At 44.0% G+C, this 15,095-nt stretch overlaps 1 protein-coding gene across 5 annotated transcripts in view; it reads left to right on the top strand.

Moving 5' to 3' along the window:
* Positions 1–15,095, top strand: part of KCNAB1 (potassium voltage-gated channel subfamily A regulatory beta subunit 1) — a 228,393-nt gene that overhangs the window by 47,851 nt on the left and 165,447 nt on the right. For 2 of the 5 annotated variants that reach the window (XM_077826230.1, XM_077826228.1), the window contains exon 1: positions 12,996–13,216. The exons of the other annotated variants lie outside the window; for them this stretch is intronic. In XM_077826230.1, the coding sequence (XP_077682356.1) occupies positions 12,996–13,216 (221 nt within the window). Of the gene's footprint in view, positions 1–12,995; positions 13,217–15,095 lie in introns of those variants that run through there. 5 annotated transcript variants of the gene reach the window in all.

Below are 15,095 nucleotides of genomic sequence, written 5' to 3'. Positions count from 1 at the left end.
CAATTCAAAATGGAGCTAAGGCAACACAAACAGATTAAATGGTTTGTAAATGAGCCACGGCAAAGCAAAATCTGAGATCAGACGCAAAATCTGAGGTCAGAGTCAGAGAGTCACATTAATACAATTAAATTTTTATAATGTTGGGATGTATCCTAGCAGTAGGAAGTCATTTTTTACATTCCTTCAATGGTCAAAAAGGTGCTAGTCTAGCCGTCTTAGTTTAGGACTAACAGGTCTCTTAAAAATAACTTAGTTGCTATGATACTGGGGGTAGGATCAATATTTTTCAGTTATGTAATTGCTTTCTTGAAGGAAAGGAAAAAGAGATTTACAAAAATGAGAATGGGAGAGATTAGAGAAGGCTGACCAGTTTAAAATAAGCTTTAGGCTGCCGAATGTCTCAGGACTTTTAACTCTATAAATCACATTCTATCGAACAAGACAAAGGCAGTGACTCTCAGTAAAGGTACTCAGAGCTTTAGAAAAGATGACTCAGGGCCCAATACTTTTTCGCTTTAAATCAATGGTAGAAGCACTCATTGACTGCAGTGAGTTAGGGTCTGTCTCGCTGTCTCCCACGACAGTGTATTAGTCTGAAGTCTCTTGGAATAACTCACAGGGTGTTTATGACAAGGCTGAACAGTAGGGCAGATCCTTAGCTGGTGTAAACTGTCATAGCTTCTTCAAAGTCAGTGGAGCTATGACAATTTACACTAGTTGAGAATGTGCCTCTAGAAAACTGCGGGGTGGTGAAATCACCTGCCTGTGCAGGGTGAAAAGTACAAATCCACTTCATATCCATTCAACCTCAGTAACACTTGATTGGGCCCAACCCCTCCTTATGCCAGTAATCTTTAGTCATGTGACTAGTCCTTGGTGCGCGTTGGAAATTAGAAAATTGAGAATAGTTTCTCTCTCTCTCTCTTCTCCCCCTTCCCTCCCCCCCCCCCCCGACCTCACCCATATTAAAAAATTATAAGTTGAGGCTATTAGCAGGAGAGCAAGGCCTATGTTCTGAAATCCATTCCGAGATTACTAAAAGATCTGGAATGGAGCAGACAGGCATAAGTAGGTAGGAGACAGAGGTGGAGGGGGGAAGAGAGAGAAGTGAAGGAAAGGAGGAAAAGAAAGCACTCAAGATATAAAAGAGACAGGAGGAGAGTGGCCAAATCAGAAAAGAGAGGTTTGTAGGGAAAAAAATTAAAATTCCAAAAGGATGTCAACTTGTAGAGCATGCCCATGAGAGACCGTGGGTCTGAAGTGAAAACACAGCAAGCTACGTACGAAAAAATGGGCAACTCTTTCCTCATTAAAATCCCTTCTAAGAACTCACTAGTTGTGGACATGATAGATTAAGTGCATTCATAATAAGTTATGTATACGCTTATGCTCTGTGTGTGTGTATGCACAACTTGTGGGCAACACAGAAGGATAATTGTTGTAGCAAGTGTTGTGATTTTGCCTGACCCTTGTGAGAGCAATGTAAGGGGGGGGGGAAGGAAAGCCCCTGCCATTGCTCTCAATAAGCAACTAAGCACATTGAGAGACACAACTCTTCTACTTTTCAAGCTATCCCTGGAGGTAGAGGAGAGCGCTTGTTTATTGTTCATTTCAACTGCACTCAGACAATAGGGTGATGAGGGCTATGTAGGTACCTAGCTAGATTGGATAGAACTGCACTCCAGAGGTATGTCTAAGCGTGGGGCTGGAGATGTAAATTCCAACTTGAGGAGACTTATTTACGCTAGCTCTGACTGAGCTCGCGTGCTAAAAATAGTGTAGGTGTGGTGGTGTGAGCAGTGGAAGGGGCTAGCTGCTCTAAATACATACCCATCCAAGACAGTAGGTATATACCAGCTCGTCGCACCAGTTGAGCTACACTCTGTTTTTAGTGCACTCCCTCAGTCAAACTACTACAGGTCTGTCTCATCGAGCTGGAATTTACAACTCTCCAGCTCAAAGTATAGACATATCCCAGGGAAGGGCCAGGCACTTCTGGTCTGAAGAAAATTTTCTGTCCAGAAACCTCCACCCAACCCTCCCCAGAATCCTGAACAAAGAAATGGACTTTGCAGCAAGTCAACCAATTTATAATAAATACGGGGGTGAAAGTCAAGCTGAAGACTTACCGGTACGGGGGCTGGGCCTCAGGCGGGGGGGAGGGGTCAGTGTCCCCCAGCCAGCCCTTCCACGCTGCCTGGCCCGCGCCACCTGGGGCTCCAGCGGCGATTTAAAGAGCTCGGGGGTCCGGCCAGCAGCCGGCACCCCAGGCCCTTTTAAATTGCCGGCCCCAGGGCAGCTGCTCCTTCTGTCCGCCCCACCGGCGGCCGGGGAGGCTGTGTGCGCAAAAGGGGCAACACCATTAAAGCACTGCCGTGGCAGCGCTTTAAGCAGAGTCCTTTGCTGCGGCAGCACTTTAAGGTCGCTGCACCTTTTGCGCCTCCCCCCTTCCCCCATTGGTGGCCCTGCTGGTAGGGTCCCGGCAGGGCCGCCCATGGGGGGTGCAAAAGGGGCAGCAACATTAAAGGGCTGCCGTGGCTTTAAGCAGGGCGCTTTAAAGTCTGCTGGGTAGAGGCCGCTACTGGCGGCCATTTTTCACCAGTATGCCGTACTGGCCCGTAGTGGCTTACTTTCACCCCTGAATAAATACATATAAAACTGAAACTATTCTTGCTTCTGAATTTCCCAAAGCATCCTGTCTTCTTTATGTTTGTTCGGCAGACACAGCTTTTATGTTTGTGTTGGCAATGAGTGCATTGAGTGCATTGTCATGAATAGCAAATAATAAATAGTAGTAATAGAGACAATGGAAAAAGTAAAATAGGGAAATATAATTAGCTCTTGTATGTTACAGAACATTTGCTTTATATTGCATTTTGAATCTATTATTTAAGGGGTAATTTGGCTATTTGTACTGGGGGAAGAAATCACAATGTTTTCCTGGACAATATTTCCCTACCTAGCAGTTTGGTATAAGTGTAAAAGAAATGCAAAGGGATTAGAATCATAGAATATCAGGGTTGGAAGGGACCTCAGGAGGTCATCTAGTCCAACCCCCTGCTCAAAGCAGGACCAATCCCCAACTGAATCATCCCAGCCAGGGCTTTGTCAAGCCTGACCTTAAAAATATCTAAGGAAGGAGATTCCACCACCTCCCTAGGTAGTGCATTCCAGTGTTTCACCACCCTCCTAGTGAAAAAGTTTTTCCTAATATCCAACCTAAACTTCCCCCACTGCAACTTGAGATCATTGCTCCTTGTTCTGTCATCAGCTACCACTGAGAACAGTCTAGATCCATCCTCTTTGGAACCCCCTTTGAGGTAGTTGAAAGCAGCTATCAAATCCCCCCTCGTTCTTCTCTTCCGCAGACTAAACAATCCCAGTTCCTTCAGCCTCTCCTCATAAGTCATGTGTTCCAGTCCCCTAATCATTTTTGTTGCCCTCCGCTGGACTCTTTCCCATTTTTCCACATCCTTCTTGTAGTGTGGGGCCCAAAACTGGACACAGTACTCCAGATGAGGCCTCACCAACGTCAAATAGAGGGGAACGATCACGTCCCTCGATCTGCTGGCAATGCCCCTACATATACATCCCAAAATGCCATTGGCCTTCTTGGCAACAAGGGCACGCTGTTGACTCATATCCAGCTTCTCATCCACTGTAACCCCTAGGTCCTTTTCTGCAGAACTGCTGCCGAGGCATTCGGTCCCTAGTCTGTAGCAGTGCATTGGATTCTTCCGTCCTAAGTGCAGGACTCTGCACTTGTCCTTTTTGAACCTCATCAGATTTCTTTTGGCCCAATCCTCTAATTTGTCTAGGGCCCTCTGTGTCCTATCCCTACCCTCCAGCGTATCTACCTCTCCTCCCAGTTTAGTGTCATCTGCAAACTTGCTGAGGGTGCAATCCACACCATCCTCCAGATCATTTATGAAGATATTGAAAAAAACCGGCCTGAGGATCGACCCTTGGGGTACTCCACTTGATACCAGCTGCCAACTAGACATGGAGCCATTGATCACTACCCGTTGAGCCCGACAATCTAGCCAACTTTCTATCCACCTTATAGTCCATTCATCCAGCCCATACTTCTTTAACTTGCTGGCAAGAATACTGTGGGAGACCATGTCAAAAGCTTTGCTAAAGTCAAGGAACAACACGTCCACCGCTTTCCCCTCATCCACAGAGCCAGTTATCTCATCATAGAAGGCAGTTAGATTAGTCAGGCATGACTTGCCCTTGGTGAATCCATGCTGACTGTTCCTGATCACTTTCCTCTCCTCTAAGTGCTTCAGAATTGATTCCTTGAGGACCTGCTCCATGATTTTTCCAGGGACTGAGGTGAGGCTGACTGGCCTGTAGTTGTCAGGATCTGCCTTCTTCCCTTTTTTAAAGATGGGCACTACATTAGCCTTTTTCCAGTCTTCCAGGACTTCCCCGGATCGCCATGAGTTTTCAAAGATAAAGGCCAATGGTTCTGCAATCACATCTGCCAACTCCTTTAGCACTCTTGGATGCAGCGCATCTGGCCCCATGGACTTGTGCTTGTCCAGCTTTTCTAAATAGACCCGAACCACTTCTTTCTCCGCAGGGGGCTGGTCACTTCCTCCCCATGCTGTGCTGCCCAGTGCAGTAGTCTGGGAGCTGACCTTGTTCGTGAAGACAGAGGCAAAAAAAGCATTGAGTACATTAGCTTTTTCCACAATCTCTGTCACTAGGTTGCCTCCCTCATTCAGTAAGGGGCCTACACTTTCCTTGACTTTCTTCTTGTTGCTAACATACCTGAAGAAACCCTTCTTGTTACTCTTAACATCTCTCGCTAGCTGCAACTCCAGGTGTGATTTGGCCTTCCCTGATTTCACTCCTGCATCCCTGAGCAATATTTTTATACTCTTCCCTGGTCATTTGTCCAACCTTCCACTTCTTGCAAGCTTCTCTTTTGTGTTCAAGATCAGCAAGGATTTCACTGTTGAGCCAAGCTGGTCGCTTGCCATATTTACTATTCTTTCTACACTTCGGGATGGTTTGTCCCTGTAACCTCAATAAGGATTCTTTAAAATACAGCCAGCTCTCCTGGACTCCTTTCCCCCTCATGTTATTCTCCCAGGGGATCCTGCCAATCAGTTCCCTGAGAGAGTCAAAGTCTGCTTTTCTAAAGTCCATGGTCTGTATTCTGCTGCTCTCCTTTCATCCCTGTGTCAGGATCCTGAACTTGACCATCTCATGGTCACTGCCTCCCAGGTTCCCATCCACTTTAGCTTCCCCTACTAATTCTTCTCGGTTTGTGAGCAGCAGGTCAAGGATTGACTTGAGAGAGCTAGGAAGCTGATTATTAAGTCTGAAACTCCATCATTGAATGAGCCTTTTGTGTCTAAGTACCGCTGGGGGCCTTTATACACAATACAAAGTACTTTTCCTATGAACAGTGAGGTTTGATAGAGATGCAATTCCACCATTTATTTTAAAATCTACTTGCTCTGGTATGTTATAAATAGATATTTAGGGACAGATTTTTTTTTTTTTAAAAAAAAATCTGGCTTGTTTATGCACTTGGAGACACACATTTTTACCAGCCCCATTCTTCACTCCAAGGTACTTGTGAAGACCTCTGTTGTCACTTAGATGTGTAACCACAGTATTTGACTACGTCTGTGAAAAGCAGAAAAGCACAAAACAGGAGGCAACATTGTGACCCTTTTAAAAATAACACCCTCAGTGTCAGTTTAACGGTTGGTATCACCTTTTCAAAGTGGACTCAACCAGGCCTCTGTTTTGTGCATATGGATAGCTACATGTGCCGCTTACTGTTCAGTGTGCTTTGTGTCTCCCTGCTAACAGCTGGTTGACAGGGATAGCTGGCTGTCGCAACTGCCGCGTGTTGGATTTAGCCCTTTGGCTCAATCTATAGGCTCATGGTTGTCACCAGAGAGCTCTCTAGGATGAAGAGTTTTTGACAACAAGTTTTGCTTAATCAAAGTTTTTTGTTTTTGTTTAATTCCTATTAGCTTCCAGAGACAGCAGGAGTGGGCACTTCATCTGCATGTGAGTCACTGCAAAACACTTAGGGTTACGTTTGTAGACACGTACTATGTGCAACCCAGGCACCCACTCTCCCTTAAGATGCACTTCAGGTTGTCAACAAATATTAGTTATATTAGAACAGCACTGTCTGAATCTTTAAAAACGTAAAGCACTGGAAGTTCAGGTTGAGATGCAAGATAGAAAATGAGTGTTTGAAAGTCAGAAAATACAGCTAGTCCTGGAACCCACATGGGGAGAGGCCATTCTTGTCTTAGTCTTAAGTGGGGTACAGGATCTGGCCCAAGAAGTGAATGTAGCTCAACCGCTTGGTAATAGCTGCCATAATGTCATTAGATTTAACATCCTTGTTGGGGGGAAATGCCAAAGAAGGCTATGACAGTCATAAGCGCCAACTCCATGGCTGCTCTGGGGCTGGAGCACCCAGAGGAAAAAATAGTGGGTGCTCAGCACCCATTGGCAGCCTCCTGATCAGCCCCTTCCCCCCAGCGCCTCCTGCCTGTCGGCGGACCCGCTGATGAGCTCTTCCCCCTCCCTCCTAGTGCCTCCCGTTCACCATGGATCAGCTGTTCAGTGGTGTGCAGGAGGTGCTGGTGAGGGAGGAGGAGCGAGGGTGGGGTGCGTTTGGGGGAGGATGCAGAATGGGGCAGGAAGAGGCGGGGAAGGGGTGAAGAGGGGGCAGAGTCTGGGGTAGAGCAGGGATTGAGCATCCCTTGGCAACTCAGAAAGACAGCGCCTCTGATCACAGTAGCATTTAACTTCAAAAAGGGGAACCACACAAAAATGAGGAAGCTAGTAAAATGGAAACTAAAAAGAACAGTCACAAGAGTAAAGTGCCTCCAAGCTGCGTGGAAGCTTTTTAAAGACACCACAATAGAGGGTCAAATTAAATGTATACCCCAAATAAAAAAAAAACAGTAAGAGGGCCAAAAAAATACCACCGTTGTTAAGAGTAAAAGAGGCAGTTAAAGGCAAAAAGGCATCCTTTAAAAATTGGAAGTCAAATTCTACTGAAGAAAAGAGAAAGGAGCATAAACTGGCAAGTCAAATATAAAAGTTTTAATTAGTACAAAAAATAATTTGAAGAACAGCTAACAAAAAACTCAAACTAACAGCAAAATGTTTTTTAAGTACATCAGAAGCAGGAATGCTGCCAAACAATCAATGGGGCCATTGGGTGATCAGGTGCTAAAGGAGGACTAAGGGAAGAAAAGGCTGTTGCATAGAAGCTAAATAAATTCTTTGCATCAGTCTTCACTGCAAAGGATGTGAGGGAGATTCCCACACCTGAGCCATTCTGTTTAGCTGATAAATCTGAGGAACTGTCCCAGACTAAGGTGTCAGTTGAGGAGGTTTTAGAATAAATTGGTAAGTCAAACAGTAATAAATCACCAGGACCAGGTGGAATCCACCCAAGAGTTCTGAAGGAACTCAAATATGAAATTGCAGAACTACTTACTGAGGCATGTAACTATCACTTAAATCAGCCTCTGTGCCAGATGATAGGAGGATAGCTAAAGAAATGCCAATTTTTAAAAAAGATTTCAGATTTGATCCTGGCAATTAGACTGGTAAGCCTACTTTCAGTAACAGGCATTGGTTGAAACTACAGTAAAAACAGAATTATCAGAGACATAGCTGAACACAATTTGTTGGAAGAGTCAACTTGGCTTTTGTAAAAGGAAATCATGCCTCAGCAATCTGTCAGAATTCTTTGAGAGGGTCAAAGTATTAAGAGTATTACCCATGGTACTACTCACAGAGTAGTGCGCTGGTGCCCATGAACAAGGGTAGCAGAATAAGGCCGATAGTCGCATAAAGAAAATAAAAATTAAAAAGCTCAAAAGCTTGTATTTTCCCCCAGCAGAAGTTGGTCCAATAAAAGAGACCTACCTTGTCTCTCTCATGTTCTGGTAACATATTTTAAAAAATCTAAATTAGATTCTTCAAGCCTGTTTGTGTTACAATTTAAACAGTTGAAATCTAATTTCTCAGTTTAACTAACATGTGACCTGTTTGTGCAAGGTGATGAGGACTGAAAGCTTGTAACACTGAATGTTAGATTTCTGTGCTCTAGACACTGGTTGCTGCATTTCTACAGAAAGCACCTATGTCTGTAGTATCATCAAAGCTGCTGGCTTGATACCAGAGTATCCCTTTCAAAGCTTAAAACAACACACTAAATTCTAAAGAAATTTAGTTTGGGATGATCATGTTACTCTGTCCTTTGACAGAGCTTTGATTCTCTTCATTAGATATATGGTAAACATCAGAAACATGCCTGGAAATAAGCTTGCAAAATAACATTTTTAATATTTTTTTTTCTTTCCTGGGCATTTAGCAATGGATGTTTGTATTTTAGACTTCTGACTAGTTAGTCAGCTCATAACCTGCTTGGCTCAAAGCTAACATGCGTCAGAGAGTAAGGCTTACAAAGTTTAACTATAACTTGGGGTTGAACCTATCAAACCAGGTCAGCCTTGCCCCCTCACTCTGTCTGTTTCATCTATTTAGATTGTAAGCTGTTGGGGGACAGGGAGTGTCTCTTACTCTGTGTTTATACAGAGCCTAGCACAATGTGGCCCTTATCTTGGTAGGGCCTTTAGGTGCTAATGGTAATGCAACAAATTACACTCACAGAACCCTCTTCCCCATTTTGAAAAAAACCCCAAGAACAATTCGTAACATTACTATAGTGCTGTTCATCTTAAAAGCAATGTACTGTACACACATTAACTAATCATTAATTAAATTGGTTGTGGAGGAGTCTTAATAAGATATTCAGCCTGTCAGCACTGGTGTGGCTCTTCCGTGTTTACTGTGGAGTTGTCGTTAATCTGCTAAAGTCTAAGCTCTCATAAAGAGCCCTGCTTTAAAAGGCCCAGATGCACAAGTGTACTGGGTCCTGTAGGTGGGCACTATTCTGTACCTCCAAAGAAACAATCTTTTTGAATGGGTGCTCAGACAGGCTGAAAATGACCTTTAATCAGCGATTCAAGGTGTGTGTGACCCATGCCTGCTTTGTGTGGTGCTCTGTCCTCATCTAGTGGCAGTCAGGCCTGCTAGAGATTGATGAATCTGCTACATCCTTGGTGAAGAGCCATGTGGCTTTTAGCTCATGCAGTCGAGGCATATACACTAGGCTTCAGAGGTCCCACGTTCGATCCTGCCCAGTGACTGGAGTCTCTTGGCTTTACATGTGCACTCGGAGTTTGGCTCTGCTTACAACACAGGCATTTTGAAGAGTTGCTGCCTGCTTCTCTGTGTCTCTTCAGGGCATGCCCACCTCTACACCCATGCTGGTCCCTACAGTCACAGAAGTATGTGAGATGCCACTCAGTTGTTCTTGTTCTGCCCTTTTCTCTACTCTCTAGACTTTCTTTAAATATGTACCAGGAAGCTAGGTAGAAGGGGATGGGGAAGATTCTTGGCAGAACTTCTGTGGAAAAGCAGAGTCACAGGATACCTGTAAGCCTCACAACAGCCAAGGAACCGCTTGCAGGGCCTTCTGAGAGGCCAGTTTTCAGAAACTGTGCCCTACTCTGGCTGAATGAGTAGGGCTCTGTTAGCCAAGCCCCTACATGGTTCATAACATTTGCTTCGAAGCAGGGTTGCCAACCCTCCAGGATTGCCCTGGAGTCTCCCGGAATTTTATTTAATGTGAGGAAACTTCCAGGAATAGGTCAACCTAAATTGGCAACCCTACTTCTAGGTCACTATCATTTTAATTGCTGCATCCCTAAATAAGTACAGTGCAAGATATGCTGGGACTGAATTAGGTTGGATTGTGGCAGCTCAGAGGGTGGGTTTTCAGTTGGTTGTTTTTGTGGACACTGCTGCCTTGTATTCCAGAGTTGTAGCTTTCTTTTTTTAAGCATCTAGCCCTTATGGTTTTGAAGATAGCTTTGAAAACATGACCTGAGTGTTACTGATCGCAGCTTGACTCTCCATGGTGTGGACTTAGGGGTAGTTAACATTGGAGCCTAACAATCATTATTTAAATGTTAATATAGTTAATTATTTCATTGATGATCAAAATGCACAAGGAAGAAGAGCGCCAGGCATCTCATTTTGACCTCTGAGCCGGTGGCACTTGAGTTGTGAGTGAAGCTAGGCAGAGTACACATGATCATTTTGTAATGAATCTGTTGGGCCATTACTGAGCACTGTGTTTACCCCCAGATCAATGTCCAGCCAGCAGAGGGGATCCATAATCCCTCCAGCACAGGAAAGGGAAGAACTACAATAGGTCAGAAGGGGACTGGTTTGAGAAAGTGCCAGAGGCTGCATGAGACTACGAATAGCAGGCCAGAGGCAGCGGTCTGGGAGCTGGCTGTGGAAGGAAGCCTCTGATAACAGGCCTGAGAGCTGGGCTGAGGACACACCCTGTTGCTGACAAGGGTCAGCAGTAGCTGCATTTGCTGATACCTGGCGGCGGCTCATTGTCAAGAAGACAATGCAAAGGGATTATAGCAGGAGCTTGTTACTGCTTATACCCCTGGCTTGGGCTTCCAGCTAGGGGATGGGTTGGGAACTGTTGGGATCATCTCATTTGTTTATAACTGTTAAAGTCGCTGCACCCAGGGTACTTGCAACTTTTCTTTCTGGCAGCGCTAACGAAGGAATCCTCAGTTAAGCAAAGTGTGTGAATGTCCACGCAGGGCTAGACCCTGAAGAGCCCATGCCTGGAGCACCTCCAGCACTTGCCCCCAAGTGTGTGGTGCACCCAGCATGCTGCCAGACACCTATGAGCTGGTGTAGCACAGCACTCACCACAACAACTTGCTGTGGGCTTGGGTGCAATAGAGTGAACATCTGTACAACCTGCTGTGAGTGATGTCTCATTTTGGCACTTTATATTTGCATCTCCACGGGGTAGGAGTTTAAGGCTGGAATGTAATTTATGGGTGGAAAAGGTATGTGGCTGGAGCTTCCTAGCTCCTTCCAGTGGTTCTGAACTACTGTTCGCCGCTCCAGGCCAATGGGGGCTGCAGGAAGGGCGGCCAGCACATCCCTCAGCCCGTGCCACTTCCCGCAGCCCCCATTGGTCTGGAGCAGCGAACCGCGGCCAATGGGAGCCGCGATCAGCCAAACCTGTGGACGCGGCAGGTAAACAAACCAGCCTGGGCCGCTAGGGGCGTTCCCTGAACAAGCAGCGGCCCTAGTTTGAGAACCACTGCTCTGACTTATTCACCTCAGAGCAAACAATTTCAGTATTTCTCTTGGCTCCTAGCTCCCCCTCCAAAAATCTTGCTTGCCTCTGTCTCCCACAACCATCTCCTACAGCAACATACAGAGAGCCTGTCTCTCATCCACATCTAATCCGTAACACTGTTGCAGTTCTTGTGCTTATCACCATTTAGATGCTGGAACTAGTGATGTGGTGGGTGCTTCCAAGCCCCCTGGCTTGAAGTGGTTTCCACCATATACAGGGTTTACAGTTTGGTTCAATGGCTCTCAGCACCCCCACTGTACAAATTGTTCCAGCACCCCTGCTCATCACCATGGTATCTGAGCCTCTACTATCTCTAACCACTACTCTGCCCCCATCTCATCAGCCTCCAGATTCTGTCTCTTTTAAGTTGTAGTGGTTGGCAGCAGCCAATGGAGGGCTAAGTAGAATCCATCTGTGTCTCCACTTTACACCTACCTGGCCTGTGACTAGTTCTTAAGCATATCCTGAGGGAGTCCTGTGCAGTTCTGAAAATAGGTTTCATGTGCCTACCCCCTGGGCAATGCCCACAACTCAGCCATTTGAATGCACCTCCTCAATGTGCCCAGCATGCACACCCTTTTGAAAACGTGGCTCCATAGCAGGGTGGAGCATGGACAATGACTTGTCAGCTTTGTGCCAGTCTTTCCTTGTTTAATTGCAACCCAATTTTCAGCAAGTTGTGAGTCAGAATTGGTTTGAAGAGTTTGCACCATCGCTAATTTAGCTAGGATTCTTGTACGAAGAAAAGATTAACCCTAGCATGCTGATACCATGGGATTTAAAGCAGTATCTTAGTGAGCCAGACAAGAGATTAATGTGTTAATTCACCAGCACACATTAGCAGAGTGTTTCCCCCCTATTTTTATAGTTAACATGTTTTTACATCAATTTGTTCTGTCACTGTGATGAGTCCTCTGGTTGATTAGCAGTGCTGCCAATTATTTTTATGGGAAGAATCTGCTTCTAGTGCCTGTCTCTATGTTGCACACAAAAGAAAAAGCAACCGTTCCCATGCTTTCTGCAAGCTTCTTACAGGGAGCTCTGCATGTTCCACAGAGCAGCTGCAAACCCGTATCGGTGCAGATTTACAGCTTTGTCTTTACAGGGCTTGAAACTAAGAATGTGTGAAAAGGGTCCTGATTAGATGTTGTATTTTGCAGCATCTGACAAAGACAATAGATGGATATTCCTGGTTTTTAGAGACTTGCTTGTGATTAGACATTTCTTCAGTTCCAAAGCTTGCCTGTTCAGCATTTTGTGATCCAGAGGGTGTTCAAGACACATCTTGCAGTATGCCTGCATTGATTTAAAACCAGCAAGCAGATGCAAGCCTGCATCAAGACGGAGTGGATGTTGCTTCTTGTGGTTAATTATGAAGGTACAGCTTTATGTTTCTGAAAGCACTTGACTAGATGGATGATTTTGTCTAAGCAGTAGATATTATTGCAAAGGAAGATTTGAAAATCAAGTTGTCTGCTCTCTTGCTTGCTTAACCAAGTTCAGTGCTTATATGTTGACGTGTACACCAGGGACACCATACTGTTCTCCTCTACCTGCACCATCTACCACTGCTGCTTCTACTACTTTCAGTCATCTTTTGAGTCCAGATTTGAAGACTCGTTTAGCAGCATTTGGGACTAAAATCTCCAGCTATTCAGTGTCCTATAGCCCTGTTCTCAGAGTCTGAGAAGGTTTGAGTACTCTCTAAGATTTGGACTGTGAATAAAGATTTATTGCAGGAGCCATGCAAGTTTCCATAGCTTGTACAGAACATAACTTGAAGAATCGAAATGGTGAAGACAGGCTTATCAGCAAACAGAACACCACTACCCCAAACGTAGTGAATGCAGCCCGGGCAAAATTCCGGACGGTGGCTATTATTGCTCGCAGTTTGGGGACATTTACCCCTCAGCACCATATCTCTTTAAAAGAATCAACTGCAAAGCAGACTGGCATGAAATATAGGTATGGGCACAATATTCACTGTTCGTAATGTTTGTGTCATATCTCTTTACCCTGGATGACTCATCTGCTTACAAAGTAATTCTTTATTCCAAAATCCCAGTGTCTTTTTAAAAAGGGACATTAAAAAAATCCTACTAAAAATACTAAGTTTTAAACTTACAAGAAAACTAGCTCTGTTTAGTGGCATTTGTGTCCAAGTGTTTCTGCAGGCATACACATTTGTTATTTGATACAAAGAGTTTTCTTTTCTTAAGTTAGGATATCAAACATAAATAAATTGAGCACCATTATTTGTGGATGGTGTTAAAAGTAGTGTTTTGTACAGCTATTATTAGTATTTATATGTAAAAAGATTGAATTACAAATGATGTTCAAATATCTGCATAGAAAAAGTTTTCATTTTTCCAGCGCATGTTGGGTAGAATGTCTCTAAATTAGTTAGTGTGTCTTATCCTAATGATCACTTACAGACCTTTCATCTGACTTGCTAAGTGAGGACAAGGAGGAATCTATTTTAAATGAAATGCAGACAAAATCATAACCATGTTCCTAGAAAATCTAATGCTTCTTACAAAAATTTTTCTTAACACAGAAATGTACAAGAGTGTAATTAAGAGTGTCTCTTTAATCTTTCTCAGATGTTCAGTCTGCTATATCTGGACAGCTTCTTTGTATCAACTGATTCAAGTACTTATTAAGGACTTTAATTTGGAAAACTTAGCATTTTTGTAATTTAATTTGTATGTATTCGACACGTTAGCATATCTGTTCTGCTAGACCTTGAACGTATCCTTTGTGTGGTGTTGGAATTACTTGATTCCTAGAAAGGAGGAGACAGCAATCTAAGGTCAGATTCTGCTCTGAATTGTTCCATAAGTAGCCCCATTGAAATCAACAAGGCTATTTGTACAATGGTATGACTCAACAGGAGTATGGATGTTAGAATCTTGTCCTTAGGAGTAGGGGATGGAGTGTGTTTAGAGTTATTGGTAACTTTTGTTTTGCATATTTGCAATTGATTAATTTTCATGGCCAGCAATTTCTGCCCTTGCTAGCTATCCTCTTTTTATGAAAGAGGTATTTGGATACGATGGAATTTAACATGACCAAATTAAGGCCAAATTCTACTTTCATTCAGACTGATGTAAATCCAGACTGACTGTACTGAAGTTACTCCAAATTTACACATGTGTGCACCTGAACACAGAGTTTGATGTAAGGCATTTGTGCAGTTATGATAGTTTAACAGAGATAGTTCAAGAGGTTGGCCTTTAAGAGATTGTATTTGAAGGGCCACATAACTTCCTAATTTACACAGTCAGGTGTAATTTGTCATTGTAGAGTCTGGAATTGCTAGTAAGTAATATCCCCAGAGGATCTGGGAGACTCTGAAGAATCCCAGTTGTCCAGAATAATTTCTCAGTGAGTATGGGTAATTTTATCTGAGCACCCTTGTTCAAAGATCATTGGACACCATCACAGATTGGGTTATTTTTAATACCAGTGTTATAAGTAAGTACAGGGAACACAGGTAGTGGATCTGTAAATGACATTGCAGAGTCAGAAACCTGCTGATTAATTTTTACTGTGACAGATTCCCAGAAGTACTGCCCTCTGAGAATGACATTATAGTCTGGCTGGTCAGGCTCACTGGGCATGCATAGGTTTGCAAAGAGGGGAAGTGGGTAACCAAAGCTTACTGCACAGTGCAGCTCTTAAACTCTGGTGCATCATACTGTGTTATTATACCAAGACCTGATCTTGCAGTTCTTATGTTTGAAAATCTCCCGTTGACTCTAATGGGAATAATATGTAGGTGACAGCTGTAGGATCTGCCAGGCAACACTAAAGAGGTTATCACATCAATAGAATTCCCTTT

This window comes from Eretmochelys imbricata, chromosome 9 (genome assembly GCF_965152235.1).
Source record: "Eretmochelys imbricata isolate rEreImb1 chromosome 9, rEreImb1.hap1, whole genome shotgun sequence".
Taxonomy (NCBI): domain Eukaryota; kingdom Metazoa; phylum Chordata; order Testudines; family Cheloniidae; genus Eretmochelys; species Eretmochelys imbricata.
Note: the sequence above shows the minus strand (reverse complement) of the source record. Positions and strands in the feature narration are given on the sequence as shown.